General features: G+C 40.1%; 1 protein-coding gene across 1 annotated transcript in view; it reads right to left on the bottom strand.

The window, feature by feature from the left end:
• The window catches only part of LOC128467564 (titin-like), a 45,409-nt gene extending 29,410 nt beyond the window's left edge, over nucleotides 1-15,999 (bottom strand). The window contains exons 1-8 of the mRNA XM_053449226.1: nucleotides 15,590-15,999; nucleotides 4,850-4,868; nucleotides 3,550-3,777; nucleotides 2,580-2,852; nucleotides 1,830-2,084; nucleotides 1,429-1,695; nucleotides 868-1,137; nucleotides 46-300 (exon numbers count right to left, since the gene is read on the bottom strand). Coding sequence (XP_053305201.1) covers nucleotides 46-300; nucleotides 868-1,137; nucleotides 1,429-1,695; nucleotides 1,830-2,084; nucleotides 2,580-2,852; nucleotides 3,550-3,777; nucleotides 4,850-4,868; nucleotides 15,590-15,661 — 1,639 coding nt within the window. The 5' untranslated portion in view covers nucleotides 15,662-15,999. The remainder of the gene's footprint in view (nucleotides 1-45; nucleotides 301-867; nucleotides 1,138-1,428; nucleotides 1,696-1,829; nucleotides 2,085-2,579; nucleotides 2,853-3,549; nucleotides 3,778-4,849; nucleotides 4,869-15,589) is intronic.
• Between the last annotated feature and the right edge of the window lie 1,473 nt (nucleotides 16,000-17,472).

Genomic DNA, 17,472 nt, shown 5'->3' with positions numbered 1-17,472 from the left:
TAGTCACATGGACTTGGTCTCACACACAGACCCCATTATACTCACACGTGGCCTCCTTCACTGGATCTGATGTCCGGCTGCAGGTCCCGCTCACTGTCAGTATAGTGACCGAGTATTCTCTGCCCGGGAGTAAGTCGGTGAAATTCACTCCTGTAGAATTAGTTTGGGTTATTTGACTGACGACTCCTCTCAGAGTAACATTGTAATAACTCACTTTCCCTGGTGGTTCTATCCAGGTCACCAGAAGGGAATTCGTGGAATTGTAATGTTGGACTGAGATATTCTGAGGGGTGCCGGGTACTGAAATAAATAAATGATAAGACGAATAGTTAATTTTATGTATACAGAAGCATCCATGGTGATGAGGTCCACTTATATGACCCTGTGAATTAGTAGAAGTTTATTAATACTTGGCCTGAAGAGTAGGTTTAACGTAAACACAGAGACACAAATCTAATTATTTAGGAACAGTTCTCTGTGACAGGCGTGTGATGTGGCAGACGGCTTAAAGGGCACCCAGAAGAGCATTTATTGCCCGTGCAGAGCTTACTGAAAATGATACCCCTGTTACTTTTACATTTGTAACAAATTTAGGTTTCATTTCTAATGTTTACAATTTTTATACATTTTCTTTTTGACTATATGCACAACTCCAGGCTTCAGTCTGCTTTCTTTGATGGTCTATAAGAATGTATATGTTAGAATTGTTTTTTCCTTAAACCTGAAGTGCAGGAATCTTCCACGTCTACGCTATGGTTCCTTGGCCTCTACTTTCACACGGGGGGGCTAATTTCTTTTTAATTTCAATGCAAAAAATTACCAGCACTATAATTTCCTTTTCCATGCCAGAAGTGAATGAGTACTCACATGTGCAGGTCGTATACGAGGCCGGCTGACTCTCGGTGACGCCATCGGCCGCTCTTGTAAACACGGTGAATGTATACGTTTCCCCGGCTGTCAGATTAGTTACTGTAACTGATTCAGATCTTACGATTGTTTCATTGACCAGCATCCCAGCCGATGAGTTGGTTTGTACTCGGTAGGAGTAATCACTGTTATACTCATCAGATTTATTCCAAGTCAGGGATATAGATTCTGAAGTCATATTGTTTTGGAGCTGGTTTATCACCATGGGTTCTAAAGTAAGAACCAAAATGGCATCAGAATCGGCACCAGAAAACACAGAATAAACATACAGGAGCTTACGTCTTTGATTAATATTCCTCTACGGAGTTTTCTCAAAGCTTTCATTATAAATTGACAGAATGGGAAATGTTACTGATACATGAAAAGGCTAACAAACTGTCAGAGAGAAGCGACCATAACTGAAGTCACATTATTGTCTAGAAGCCATTTGACCATCATGTCACATGGGATCTGATATAACAAGATGATCCATTACAGAACCTACAGAAATCAGGTACCTACTCGTGTAAACATCTCTACTGACAGCAGGACTCTGATACTCCCGGGCTCCAACTGTTACTACAGAAATAGTGTACTTTGTCCCAGATGTGAGGTTCTGGAGGTTGATGTTTGACACGTTACTTGAGACACTCCTTGTATCTGAAGAAGTCCTATAAGTTATATTAAAAAACTTCTCCGCGTTGGTCATATTTATTGGGTCTCCCCAGGACAATGAAACGCTCTTTGTTCCAATGGAGAGAAAGGTTATGGGGCCTGGAGGGGTCGGGTCTGGGAAATAAAAAGAAACAATGTTTATTTAATCAACAAAAAATATTGTTATAAATACAAAATACAGAGTAATAAAATATTTAGCATAATAGTCACATGGACTTGGTCTCACACACAGACCCCAATATACTCACACGTGGCCTCCTTCACTGGATCTGATGTCCGGCTGCAGGTCCCGCTCACTGTCTGTATAGTGACCGAGTATTCTCTGCCCGGGAGTAAGTCGTTGAAATTCACTCGGGTAGAATTAGTTTGGGTTGTTTGATTGACGACTCCTCTCAGAGTAACATTGTAATAACTCACTTTCCCTGGTGGTTCTATCCAGGTCACCAGAAGGGAATTCGTAGAATTGTAATGTTGGACTGAGATATTCTGAGGGGCTCCGGGTACTGAAATAAATAAATGATAAGATGAATAGTTAATTTTATGTATACAGAAGCATCCATGGTGATGAGGTCTACTTATATGACCCTGTGGATTAGTAGAAGTTTGTTAATACTTGGCCGTGGCAGACGGCTTAAAGGGCACCCAGAAGAGCATTTATTGCCCGTGCAGAGCTTACTGAAAATAATACCCCTGTTACTTTTACATTTGTAACAAATTTAGGTTTCATTTCTAATGTTTACAATTTTTATACATTTTCTTTTTGACTATATGCACAACTCCAGGCTTCAGTCTGCTTTCTATGCTGGGCTATAAGAATGTATATGTTGGAATTGTTTTTTCCTTAAACCCGAAGTGCAGGAATCTTCCACGTCTACGCTATGGTTCCTTGCCCTCTACTTTCACACGGGGGGGGGGGGCTAATTTCTTTTTAATTTAAATGCAAAAAATTACCAGCACTATAATTTCCTTTTCCATGCCAGAAGTGAATGAGTACTCACATGTGCAGGTCGTATACGAGGCCGGCTGACTCTCGGTGATGCCATCGGCCGCTCTTGTAAACACGGTGAATGTATATGTTTCCCCGGGTGTCAGATTAGTTACTGTAACTGACTCAGATGTTACGATTGTTTCATTGATCAGCATCCCAGCCGATGAGTTGGCTTGTACTCGGTAGGAGTAATCACTGTTATACTCATTAGGTTTAATCCAAGTCAGGGATATAGAATCTGAAGTCACAATATTGTCTCGGAGCTGGTTTATCACCATGGGTTCTAGAGTAAGAAACCAAAAGGCATCAGATTTGGCAACAGAAAACTCAGGATAAACATACAAGAGCCAAAAATAATACATTATGTCTTGGCAGAGTGTAAAATATCACAGATACATGAAAAAGCTAAAAAGAAACTGTCCCATTCAAGATAAACAACAGAAAAGTGAAGTCACTTTATTGTCTAGATAGAAACTGTTTTCACCAACATCCGTTCTAGAGCACAAAGGCTAACATATTACCACTGGCATTCACAGTGTATGGGCCTCAGGCAAGTAGAAGTGCCCAGCCTCCCTGATCTTTCATAGGGCCCCATTCCAGGAATTGTGCCTGGTGGCTCCTTTCTAGACTAGGGGGCCTGGTGGGGCAGTTGAAGGAACATGGGTTGGTGAGAGGAGCATGAGGTGGGACGGGCGGAGGGCACGTTTATATTGGACCCCAGGATTTCTCATTGTGTCTCTGTATAGGATTAAGGTCTCTATAAACCACCAAAGTATTCAGACTCCAGCACAAAAATAAAGCTGAATACAATCAAGACTAAGAGTTACTAAGAGCTACTAAGTTACTAAGCCCAAAAAAGCGCCATTTTGGTCCCATCAGCGGGTCCGCCATCTGTACTAACCATCTGTAAAAGCAGCTGTGAATGCCCAATGCCCCAATAAGGAACTGCACATATCATCCCATTTATTCAGAAGTCTTACTTGTTGTAACGTTCTGGCAGCATCTTAGTGAGGAGTTTCCGTACTGGAGTAAGAATCGAGTGCCAGACGTTAAACCCGTTACAGATACGTTATTACTGATAGAAGATGATGGGGGAACTGTCCCGTTTAAATACGTAATATTCTGCAGGGCAAACCCCTGCGCCATGTTGGCCACGGTGATCTGGGACGTTGTGGTTTGGATACTGATTGATCTGCATTCTGGAACGTCTGCAACAGAAAGAAACGCAGTTACTCGTGCGTGAGGTAATAAGGTGTGTGAGGTAGTGGTATGTGGGGTAATGGGGTGTGGGGTAGTGATGTGTGAGATAATAAGGTATGAGGTGGCAGTGTGTGAGGTAACAAGGTATGAGGTAATAAAGTGTGAGGTAGTGATGTGTGAGGTTATGTGGTGTGAGCTAGTGATGTGTGAGATAATAAGGCGTGAGGTAGTGGTATGTGAGGTAATGGGGTGTGAGGTAGTAATGTGGGAGGTAATAAGGTCTGAGGTAGTGGTATGTGAGATAATAAGGTGTGAGGTAGTGGTGTGTGTGAGGTAATAAGGTATGAGATAGTGGTGTGTGAGGTAATGTGGTGTGAGGTAGTTATGTGTGAGGTAATAAGGTGTGAGGTATGAGGTAATAAGGTGTGATTTAGCGATGTGTGAGGTGATGGAGCATGAGGTAGTGATGTGTGAGGTAAAAAGGTGTGAGACAGTGGTGTGTGAGGTAATAAGGTGTCAAGTAATGATGTGTGAGGTAAAAAAGTGTGATGTAGTGGTGTGTGAGGTAAAAAGTGTGAGGTAGTGATGTGGGAGGTAAAAAGGTGTGAGGTAGTGCTTGTGAGGTAATAAGGTGTGAAGTAATGATGTGTGAGGTAAAAAAGTGTGAGGTAGTGGTGTGTGAGGTAAAAAGGTGTGAGGTAGTGGTGTGTGAGGTAATAAAGTGAGAGGTAGTGATGTGTGAGATAATAAGGTGTGATGTGTGAGGTTGTGATGTAATATAACACACGGGTAATGCTTGTGCACATTACTGCTAGGGATTGCAAAGAAGAGAAATACCGTAATAAAGGTAAAGCCAGGCCGGTATGGACTAAGCAAATAACTTACATTTTCACAAACAAATCCACAGTTATATCTTCAGGCCAGACAGACAGTAATGGAGGCCGCTGCACAGACACGGAGTCTCATCACTCACAGGCGCAGACACACTTGGCCCGAGCCTTCCTATTTATAGTCTTACCCTTTACCGGCCACTAGGGGTCCCCACACCACCCAGAAACATACAGTAATGACGTCACTCACCATCGCAGGAGCCGCTCGCCTGAAACACAGGAAGAAGCTCAAGTTAGATGAATGAGACTCCCATTTATCATCAGATATAATTACACTTCTCATCTGCTACAAATCTAAATGCAAACTGTATTTCATTGTAAATGTGTTTCCCAAAAGGTCATGGCTTCGTGAAGGCCAAAAAATATAGAAGGCAGATTGGCCCTATTCGGCCCCCCGTCTAGTCGCCCGTTTCTCCTGCTGTAAAGACTCAAACATTAATCAGTCGTTGGTCTCGCCTTACATTCAGGAGCCGTATGTCTATCCCATGCATTTTTAATACCCTCAATGTATTACCCTCTACCACTTCTGCTGGGAGGCTGCTCCACTTATCTACCACCCTCTCAGTAAAGTAAAAGCTCCTTACATTACATTTAAAAAACACGTGTAAAAGTTCCTACATCATGATGGCCTCATACTTACACTTTAGATAATAAGCATAATATTTAAGATTGGGCGCCCGGATATGACATCATATATCATCAGAAATATAACGTGCGCTAATATATTACACTGATATATAACTGAATGATAATAAAGGCAGTTGTATAATAAGTACGGCAATCGGACGTTTTGATTGGGGTACAGTAGGTATGAATAGATTAGGAAAAGAAGGTCCCTCCCTGTTCTGCAGAGCTTACAATCTCTCTTTTTATAACCTGCATTTTTACCCCAAAAATGTAAACGGTAAAAGTACAACAACCCGGAAACCTTTGTCTTTATTTTACCAGAAAAGGTTTTAAAGTAATTTGACTTCCTCCTTCCTGCTAAGAAATTTCCATTCTCTATTTTGAGGCGCAGATAGAATTTACGTGATCAGCGGGTCACAAAAATCACATTCCTCTGCCGTCAATGTTAAAAAAACTCTTTCGGCCCCAGCCAGTCCTCAAACTATATCTTCCTCACTCACTGGGTGTCACAGCAAGGAGCTTACATAAACATAGATACATAGAGATATAGTATCTGCCGGCAGATCGGCCCCTTTCGGCCCAGGTTTAGTCGCCCGCTTCTCCTGCTGTAAAGACTGAAACCTTAATCAGTCGTTGGTCTCGTCTTAGATTCAGGAGCCGTATGTCTATCCCATGCATGTTTAAATCCCATCAATGTATTACCCTCTACCACTTCTGCTGGGAGGCTGTTCCAATTATCCACCACATTCTCTAATACACCTAGGTATTTTTTTGCATCTCTGTTTAAAAAGGCTCCTTATTTCTGGTGAATTTAGATGAGTTTGTGTATCAAAGCTACAAACGTGTCTCATGGTTCCTGAGCCATCAGATCCTGCCCTTGGCGCGAGGCCGGGAACGCTGGGGGACCTCGCGCTGGGCGTCATGAATAGGCAATGGCACCAGGGCTGGCCTGGCGACCGACAGGTGGCCCTGCCATTTTAAGGCTGGTGGCCCCATGATGACATCAGCGCGGTCAACAGCTGCATACGGGCAGCTGAAGGCTCCATCCTTCCATGATGGCGGCAGATCATGTGACTATGTGGTGATGTTGGCCAGTGGTCTACCAGGCATTTGCCCAATGTGCCAGTTGGCCAGCACACATTCCCGGTAGATTCAGAGAGAGAGAACATAGTCCAGGACTGGACCAATAACTTAACACAAAGCCAAGCTATTACTCTGCAACTCGGTCTTATAAACCCCACAACCGTGTTACCCCGGGGCACTTTCAGACAGATGATACAATCCGCCATCTATCCCTTCTGCTACAGTCGCGGGAAAACAATAAACCTTATTGTGCAATATGGCCAGGACGGATCTTCATTAGCATGGGTCGTGTCCGCCTGTAACCGAATCCTACAATGAACCAACTCATCGGGGGTTTATCTGCCCCCCCTCCTAATGTTTAATTCTATTAAGTCTCCCTTATTTATAGAAACTTCAATAAAGATGAACGTCTCGTCTGAAGTACGGGTTCAGTCGGAGTTCTATTAGGCGGAGAAGAAGGCATTTAGGAAAAGCAGAGCTTCAGTAGAAAGAAGGCCGTCCTGGACGTAAGACCAAGGACTAAGTTGGGTTTTGAGGTCATACAGTAGGTGGGCAGAGAAGATCGGAACCCCTGGTTCCATGCTAGCATCGTCCAACCTACATTGAGTCGTATTTCTAACTGTAATTCCGAGTGCGGAGAACCATCGAGAACATGGTAATTTTCCCTAAAATTCCATTTAGAAGTACGGCCCACGATCAGTGTCATCATTGTTTTAATTCTTATACGTTGAAAAACATTAAAAATACAAGATAAATGATATTCAATCTTATTATATTTCATCATTCAGTAGTTATTAATTATTTAAGAATCCAATGAAAGATTTGTAACCGATCATTGTTGCAAATTCCCTAGAATTTACTGGAGGGGGGCTGTTATTTCTTTTTTTATTTCAGAGCACTTAATGGGTTACTCAACCTTTAGAGGTCATGGTTGTATGACTAGAGATCGGGTGTTTTACCAAGTCTTTATTTATGGGATCTATTGATAGATGTTCGAGTAACTGAGGGGGGCATTTACAAGAAGAATAATGGGGGTTTATTTACCCCGTTTAATTTATAAAAATAGTTTCTGCTGTTTCTATACACATTATCGGGGCTTTTAGGGCTGTAGAACCCTGCGATCCCCTCATACCCAGCAAACATTCTGACCTCCTAGAAAAGAGGGGCATCAGGGGAGGAGAGAGGGGCATCAGGGGAGGAGAGAGGGGCATCAAGGGAGAAAAGAGAGGCATCAGGGGAGGACAGAGGAGCATCAAGGGAGAAAAGAGAGGCATCAGGGGAGGACAGAGGGGCATCGGGGGAGAAAAGAGAGTCATCAGGGGAGGAAAGAGGAGCATCAGGTGAGAGAATTGCCCAACCTACATTGTATCAGCCTTTATTACATAGTGATTGCATTGTTTTTTGTTTGGTTTTTTTGTTTTTTTCTTAATTCCTCCTTTTCCTTTCACTTATAGACAATTCTGACGCTCCTTTTATCTCTAGGAAACATGAGGCCTCGCAGAAAGACAAAGAACCCATGCTTCCTCCTAAAAGTCCCAACAAGGCCAATACTTGAAGAAGGAAGGTCCTACTTGAAGGATGCGATCTCTCCTGATAAATTATCAATCCTGATGATGCAAAGATGGACGCCTTAAACTAAGACAGACCATAACCTTTTCAAAAGAGTTTTGTTTAAAAAAATAAATAAAAATAAGTACAATCGGAATGTAAAATTGCAGGTTTTGTAACCTGGCTTGGACGTGTAGTGTAAACGTCTTTACATTCCTTCATACCAAGCATTACCGTAAATCATACCTGGAAAATTAAGAACAAGGGGTTCAAAGACAAGAGAAGTGAAGTAGCACACAAATCAAAAAGGCAGAAAACAATAAAAAAAAAACAACTAATTCTGAGAATGGGGTAGATGGTGATTGGCTCTCCGAAATCTCCTCGATGAGAGGACACAGACCGCGCTCCAAATGGCTTCACACCTTTTCCGGGCATTCCGGAAGTCATCACGACCGTCTCTTCAGCACAAAGGGAGCTTCTAAAATGATACGGTCATAATATCAAAAAATAGATTTATATGTAATGGTAACGCCAGTGGAAACAAATTTGGGTCACATGCTAGGGTAGCGTCTCGATTCAAGCTCTTCAAACACTAGACTGACCCACAATATACTCAGTCGATGTCGAACGCAGCTTCAAACCAGCATAACGTGATACTATTCGGCGGTAAATCCCACGTTTAATAACATAAACAGGTTTAGGTACTTGAGATTTGGCCAACGATCTTCAATTGAACTACTTTCTATTGAACTTCCTTTGTGGTTAACCCAGACCACAACATTCATTATTCTGCTATGAGGTGAACCCAACAATATTCTCCAATTAAAAACAAAACCACCCTAAACATTGAGTCGTATTTGTAACCATAATTCTATTTAATCAATTCAGTCATTATTGATTATTTAAGAATTCCATAATATTCAATAATAGATTTGAAACCAGTAATTGTTGCAAATTTAGTAGAATTTACTGAGGGGCTATTATTTTTTTTTTTATTTCAGAGGATTTCATGAGTTACTCAACCTTTAGAGGTCATGGTTGTATGACTAGAGATCAGGTGTTTCACCAAGACTTTATTTATGGGATCTATTGATAGATGTTTATGTAACTGAGACGGGCATTTAGAAGAATAATGGGGTTTATTTACCCCGTTTAATTTATAAAGCCGTTTCCTGGTGTTTCTATACACATTATTGGGGCTTTTAGGGCTGTAGAACCCTGTGATACCCTCAGGGGATCGGGGAGGAGAGAGGGCACCAGGGGAGGAAACTGGAGCACAGGGGAGGAAAGAAGGCATCAGAGGAGGAAAGAAGGGCGTCAGGGAAGTAGAGAAGGGCACACGTATTTGGTGGGGTGGGCAAAAAGTGTCTGGCCAAACTAAACTGGGACTTTTGGGAAGTAAGGCCAAAGTTTAGCATTCGATACACATGCTAAGTCACGTACACAGAAGTTATGAGGAGAAGGTGTTCCGAGTTCTCGGGTGATTACGTTGTGACAAGTTTCAAACACCGTGGGGGATAGAGAAAAACGGCTAATACGAGGAATGTTAGTGGCAGCGCATGTTCAGTATAAAACGGGCTTCATTTGCATGATTTCCAGTTACGAATTTGCTTGAAACAAATAATCCTCTATTGTGCCCAATATTCATTTCGCGGATATTCAAAATACCCTCAAATGCCCGACTCTAGAAAGGGCTCTCTTTGTGGCCGCCATGGAAAGGCTCCTTTGTTCCGAACAAGACATTCAAATGGCTGTCTCAAAAAAGCAACATACTAAAGGCTCACAAAATTGTTGTAGGTCATCAGACGAGCTCATCCACATTCATACATGACAAGTTCTAGAGCAGAAGACATCGGGAAAAAATTACCCTTTAGAGGTTAAATATTGTTTTTTTCTCCACGCTTTCCTGGAGTATACTCTAGAATGTCACCAAAAATAACAGTGACTTATAGAATGTTCCTAGGCAATGGATACATTGTAGATGAAGGTTAACGTCACTGAATATTTCATGAGATAAGATCCAAATGCCGGGGGGACGTTGGCCAACAGCTACGCCCTACGTGACCAGAAAGAAGTAGCACGCGGCTTCGCGGATCCAGCCGTCGGCAGCCACCTTACAGTTCCAGGGGCCACCTGGCTATCACCAGTCTGGCCCATCACCCATATTCATACATAGAATGGCACAAAACCGGATAGACTGTAAGCTCCTAAGAACAAACACTACTTGTGCTCTGTCCCCTATTGCGGGGTATTTATATAACTGGGTGGGGCATTTAGAAGAAGAATAATGGGTTTTATTTAAACCGTTTAATTTATAAAGCTGTTCCTTGCTGTTTCTATATACATTATCGGGGCTTTTAGGGCTGTAGAACCCTGAGATATCCTCATACCCAGCAAACATTCTGACCTCCTAGAAAAGAGGGGCATCAGGGGAGGAAAAGGAGAGAGTTGAGAACCAACAAGGGACTGGACAAACTAAGCTGGGACACTCGGGAAGTGTTCCTATATGTTACCCTTACATGTTTTGCAGCATTTTAAACGCTAGAACAAGAATACAAAAAATCCGGAGATCAGTAAAAAGATTACTTTTAGCACCAAAGTTATAGGAGCTCAGTATAGAGTACGTTGGTCTTTCTGGCTCTAACATTCTGGAAAAGTTTATCAGCCCGGGCACAGAATGGTTAATTAGTCTCTTATCTTGTATATAATATAAGCTCCTCCATTTTGGCTTCATCTCTATTCGAACACTAATCTAAATCTAATGAGACTAAGCTCCACCATTTTGGCTTCATCTCTATTTGAACACTAATCTAAATCTAATGAGGGTAAACTCCACCATTTTGGCTTCATTTCTTCGAACACTAATGTGAGATCTTTGCTGGAAGTCGAGAGGGAGAAGTTATAAGAAAAACAGGAAAAAAATCTCCCAAACTAGGCCTTGGGTTTAATATTTTGTCAACATCTTTGAACTTACTTAATAAGAAAAACATTAATTGGTGGGAGTGAAAGGGACACATTTCCTTTAACTGTCAGCATTTAAAGAACATAATAACACAGACGCAGTTCCCAGAATCCAATCTGTATTTTAAGAATTGGCCTTTATGAGATTAGGTGTTTGGGTGGAGAATAATACATTTTATTCATACATTTATATAACATCAGGCATTTTAATGTAAATATATTTTCAAATCTATTCGTGGCTTATAGAATACATTATATGTTCATTAATAGGACTGTGCAAAGGACTAGAGGGCATCCATTCAGGCTCAAGGAAAAAGGATTTTTTACCGAAAGCAGCAGAAACGATAAAGCTGTATAAAGTTGTATAATATTATGATTTAATGACTGGTATGTCAGTGGCTCTGAGCTTTAATATCTGCCCCGGCAGCGAACGCGCCCACACGGAAGGGAAGCCCTTTCAACTGCCCAGCGGCTGTCACCGCTCAATGGAGTTGGTTGTAAAGGTGTCTTTGAAGTCCTCTGAGTCCCCCAGGTTCTAGGGTTGCCCCTATATAGGATCAATGGTCCATTCAACACAATGGGGGCCAGACAAGGACAAGCCTGATAAGACTGTTCAAAGAGAAGAATTTAAGACATCTCACAAAACATCTCTGATATCCTGACGTTGCTCTGTATTATGACAGGGGGACCCTGACCCTGTATAATGTATACTTAAATCTGTTAGCCAGCCCTGTATAATGCATAGTTAAATTAGCATATGGCCAACACGGTAGGCAGGGTTGGGTCTGTCTGACCCCTGCTTGCATGCACAAAAAGCACTCCCATTGATTTCAATAGGAGTACTTTACTGCCATGGAGCAAAAGGGCAGCTTCACCTGCTGAGCTGCAGCTTCTACCTCAAGTGCATTTTCTTCTATTTTTTAAGGAATACATACTTTAATAAGCATTCTTATTGGGTCAAATAAACTATTACTTTAACTACTTATAAATAAAAAAAATAATAATATTTTTAATTATTAACATTATTAATTGAATTATGTTTGTAAATACCTGTATTATGTTGTTAGAATGGTTGGTATAATTAACATATATAATATATGGATGACGGGCTAGTGGGGGGGTCTTTATTCCAGCCATAAATAAACTCTTCTATGAAACCTATACATTAGGCAATGCGCTGCTGAGAGCCCCGGTGCTGGGAGAATGTGTTTGTTTCGCATGGTTAATAAGTAAAAAAAGATATGTGAATCCAGGGCCTCGGAGAACAGGTTTCACCCAGATATTCAACGTCCCGACAATTCCAGCAGTGCTGCCCCCGCCGCCCGACACGATCCAAATAACTATTTGGGGGTAAATACAATTTCCACAAGGGCAAAAACGTCCCCTTCAGCTCTTAGTGTCCTTAAAAATACATATATAAGAAAAATGACTAAATCTCACGCCAGGTGTATATATCACAGATCACTAGTTTTATCCTAAAAAATGATACGTTTCCTCTTGGAATGGAACCGCGTGATGGAATTCACATGGAAAATTGCAAACGTTTGGAGTGTTGAGAACCTGTGCAGGTGATACCTGAAAAGAACAAAGGGAAAGTGTTCCCAGCCAACCGGCAGATCGGCCCCATGCGGCCCCCGTCTAGTCTGCCCGTTCCTCCTGCTGTAAAGACTCAAACCTTAATCAGTCGTTGGTCTTGTCTTAGATTCAGGAGCCGTATGTCTATCCCATGCATGATTAATCCCCTCACTGTATTACCCTCTACCACTTCTGCTGGGAGGCTGTTCCACTTATCTACCATCTTCTCAAGCAAAACTTATAGCTAAAACTCTGGCTCTCCCCATCTCTCTCTCTTCTCTCCCCGTCTCCCCTCTCTTTTCTCTCCCATAGGCCGTACCAATCAGAACTCATTGATCTCTGAATATACCCCGGAGCAGTATTTACCCAGGTCACGGGTAATGGGAATTGTAGTCTCCTTTGACACTGCCACCATTTAAATAATGGGATTTACGCACCAGATGCACTTTTGCCTAAATTCTTAATTTTTTTTTTTATTTAAAACCCACTTTTCATTAAGTATCAGAAGCTTTGCTTACTGTCTGTGCGTTTAACAAATGACATCATGCAAACAAGCTAATCCGTGAGATAGTCACGCGCCTTCACACCTGTGCTAAGGAGCGTTTTACCCCAGCTACACCTGTGATAAATCAAACCCCGTGAGGTGGGGAGTCAGTGCTTGCTGTAAACTTTAATACAGACCCCCAAAGCGCTGATCGCTAACGTATCACTGTACATTCTAATGCTTCGATCACGATTAATGCAATACAGGGGTTATGCATAAAAAGTGGGTCTATTTTGTATCATTTCTATTATGTCATTATGGTTTGTCCCCTTTTTTTCTGCAAAAATAATAAAAATAAAGTATGAAATAAAGCGGCGTTTTTTTTCTCACCACTCTCAGCATAATTTTTACTTGAATGCACAGAAAACGCACAAATGTACAAGTGTTTTACGCTTATAGCGACACAATGTGACTTGTGTCCTCAGTGCGGATAACGTCAGGGATAGACTGGCCGATAATTATCATTTCTGACCTTTTGTTCTACACATTTAGCACCAGCGTTCTGAACTAAACATTAGCTGATTTATTCTTTCAATAGATCGTAAGCTTGTGAGCCCAGTCCTCCGTACCCAATGTATTGGTTTGTCTTGGTTCTTAGTTTTGTCCGACCCTTTAAATGTAGGGACTGTAAGAAGAGCTATGGAAATTGGTGGCACCATATAAATAAAAGATGATAATAATAACAATAATATAATAATAATAATAATAATATAATAATAATATAATAATAATAATATGAATCATATTAATACTATTAATTATATTAATAATAATATATAATAAAATTGGGTTATGCAATTATTATAAAAATGTTTTTTTTGAAATAACTATGTAATATATTAGGGCAGATACTGTCTTCTAGTAACGTTACAGTTATAACTGCTGTAACTTATAATTACTGTTTAATAATAATAATAATAATAATATAATAATAATAATAATAATATAAGAATTTGGTAATGCAATTATTATAAAAATGTTTTTTTAAATGATAATTATGTAATATATTAGTGCAGATACTGTCTTCTAGTAACGTTGCTGTTATAACTGCTGTAACTTATAATTACTGTTTAATAATAATAATAATAATAATAATAATAATATAAGATATTTGGTAATGCAATTATTATTAAAAAAAAATGTAAATGATAATTATGTAATATATTAGTGCAGATACTGTCTTCTAGTGACGTTACTGTTATAACTGCTGTAACTTATAATTACTGTTTAATAATAATAATAATTATAATATAAGATATTTGGTAATGCAATTATTATAAAAATGTTTTTTTAAATGATAATTATGTAATATATTAGTGCAGATACTGTCTTCTAGTAACGTTACTGTTATAAATGCTGCAACTTATAATTACTGTTTAATAATAATAATAATAATAATAATGTAATAATAAGATATTTGGTAATGCAATTATTATAAAAATGTTTTTTCTAGTAGCATTACTCTTATAACTGCTCTAACATACGATGAATGTTTTATAACCCACAAAGTGTTCTTTTCAGGGAAATCCCACAATTCCTGCGTCTGATAAGTAGGAGGTCGGAAGGGGGTCTCGGGTCTATTTAAGGTTATCGCTGGCTTCTTCCAGGATTTCCTGAAGGATGTAGGTATAGAGCTTGGCTGTGATTCATTCTCGGATACATTAAAGGACCCCTGTGGGCCTACGGGTTATAATGACACTTCCACGCGATACAATCTCAACGTAGGGACTGCGTCCGGAGATCTCGTCCCTGACAGTTCTTTATTCTTCTCTTAATAACTGATGTCACCTCCTGATGTTTATTTTAAAGCACAGTAGAAAAAAAGTTAAAAACACGGGATTTTCCAAGCCGGCCGTGTGTTTCTGCTATAATAATGGATCTTATGAAAACCATGACTTGTCAGAAAGTAAGGTTATTCTGAATGAAGTCACCTGTATTCAAGCAGGAAGAAAAGGCACCAAATGGGATGCTGAGATATCATTATATCCGAGTAGATCCAGACTATGTGACCCCCAGAATCTGCCTATTCACAAGACCCTAAGACTCAGACTAAAAAACTCAGACATAAAGGGCAACCCGGACGGTTCACAGGCAGACATAACTTTCAAGAAACAAATGGCAGATGATCTGAACGTATAGAATATTGTAATACCAGCCACTAGAACCTGCTAAATCCTATATAATACGATCATTATATACATTAACGAGGCATACGACGCACTCCTCCCCGGGTATCTTACAGAGGTCAGGAATATTATATGGGAAGTAATGTTTGTAAATATTTATCATTCTACACAAGAAAATAAACAAAGCACTATCGATACATTGTATCCACATAGCACTCAGTATTTTCAGTTATCATTATTATGTATTGTTTTATATAGCGCCATCATATTCCGTAGCGCTGTACAATGGGTAGACAGGACATAACAAGTATATATATATAAATACCGGTATATATATATATATATATATATATATATATAAAACTTAACAATTTGACTTATAGAAACAGCAGGTGAGGAGTTCTAGGTGTAACGTTGTCACTCGGTTTCGCAGCAGGGATGACTCCAATGCACATCATTTTCCTACCTTCTTCAGGATCAGCAGCCCCACCAGCAGCAGCAGAAGGGTCGCCCTCCTGGCCACCCCCAGTAACCCCATCTCCAGATGCGATCAGACCTCTTCAGGCTTCTTTTTGCCCCCGAGACATGGCAGGAAGGGTCCCGGCTTCACTCAGGCTCCCTGTCACTTGGGATAATAGGAAGCTGTACTTCTTCTTGCCTTCATGCCTTAGCAGAAATGTGAGCTCTAGAGAGGGGGGGAAAAATGTCTGGGTGGAGCAAAAACACTAGTGTCAAGCTCCTTTTTGGGGTTTAACACCTTCACTGCTGGGAGTGTGAGTTGTGTGTGCAGTCAGTCCCGGGGCTGGGGGTTAGGAAAGGGTCAAATGCCTCCATTCATTGTGTGGAGCTGACAATTTGGCTGCTGTCACAGTGAAGTCATTGGCTCGCTCCCTCCTCAAGGATTTCATATATATATATATATTTTTTTTTTTTCTTCTTTCGCATTCCTTTCCCACCATGACTTTGAGGAAGTTGCTCACTAAAAAAAATGATCTCTGCCCCCCACTCCTCCCACATTCCATTATAATTTGGTTAGAAAGGACAGAATCCGTCTCACTGTCTAAAAAAGGCAGTTTTTACAAGAATCGGTCTACCCCAAAACAGGAACAGAACCTCTGGACGCACTCGTCTGCTCATCGGGGAGTTTAGGAATGGGGGTACAATAATGGGTTAATTAACTATAAATTAGTATTTTATGGGATTATTATTATTATTAATTTATTATTATTTTATTCCATCTATTTATGTAGCGCCAGCAGACTCCGTAGCGCTGTTACAATAGGGAACAGTGAAAATATTCAACAGACAATTTAACATGACAATGATACTTTTGGTAAATAAGGAGAAGAGAGCCCTGCGCTTGTGAGCTTACAATCTTTCTGTAACCATTTTGCCTTTTGCTATATTTTCAACCCTTATAAAAAATGTATATGGACCAATGGCACCATGTGAAGTGAACAAATAGACAGAAAAAATAATTAAAGATGCATTAGTCAAGTTAAAAATGTTTAATACTTTCATAATTAATTATTATTATAATTATTTGCATTATTTTTTTTTTATTTTTTTTATAGCGCCATCATATTCCATTGCACTGTACAATAAAAACTTATTTTTATACTAACATCCTACAAAAAAAAAAAAAACAATTGTCAGGAAACGCAATAATTGTCAAAAAAAGGAAAATTCTCTAACAAAATTTCAAAAGTGTTAAAATGTGGTTTTGGCCAGATAAATCACCTCTATCATGTTCGATGACAACATATTTGTTAAAAATACTAAAAAAAATATTTATGTTAATATTACCCTTCATATGAAGCCTTCACCAAATGCTGCCAAATAATATTTTATTAAAATTGAATACAACCTTGTCCATATTTTTTTCAGTCCTGTTGTATAAAAAAAATTTTTTTCTACATTTTTAGAAAATATAAATTAATGGTGATGAAAAATGTAATATTAACTAGATCTCATACATTGTGAAGAGGTCGGTGAAAGCATTAAGCAGCTTTGCGTATTTGGCCCGGAATGGCCGTCGGGGCCGGTGGCTAATAGGGCCACATATTTACCTATACTGCCGTTCAGGCAGCAGATCTGTCCAGTAGTCTGTGGTAGTAAGATGTGGTCGCGCATATCCAGTCGGCGACCGTACATATGTCGATTGGCAGCCAATGGCCTTAAAGTAGACTGAGTTGCCACTGACCATAGGCGGCGAATTTTAACTAATTTTAAGGACATGCATAGACATAAAATTCAGGAAAATAGTTTTAGATGGGTTAATAACATAAAAATAAAAGCTAAACCCAGGGGGTAAAGCGGCAGAGCGTCCACCATCAGCAGGCAACATGC

The sequence above is a fragment of the Spea bombifrons genome, chromosome 10, assembly GCF_027358695.1.
Source record: "Spea bombifrons isolate aSpeBom1 chromosome 10, aSpeBom1.2.pri, whole genome shotgun sequence".
NCBI lineage: Eukaryota > Metazoa > Chordata > Amphibia > Anura > Pelobatidae > Spea > Spea bombifrons.
Note: the sequence above shows the minus strand (reverse complement) of the source record. Positions and strands in the feature narration are given on the sequence as shown.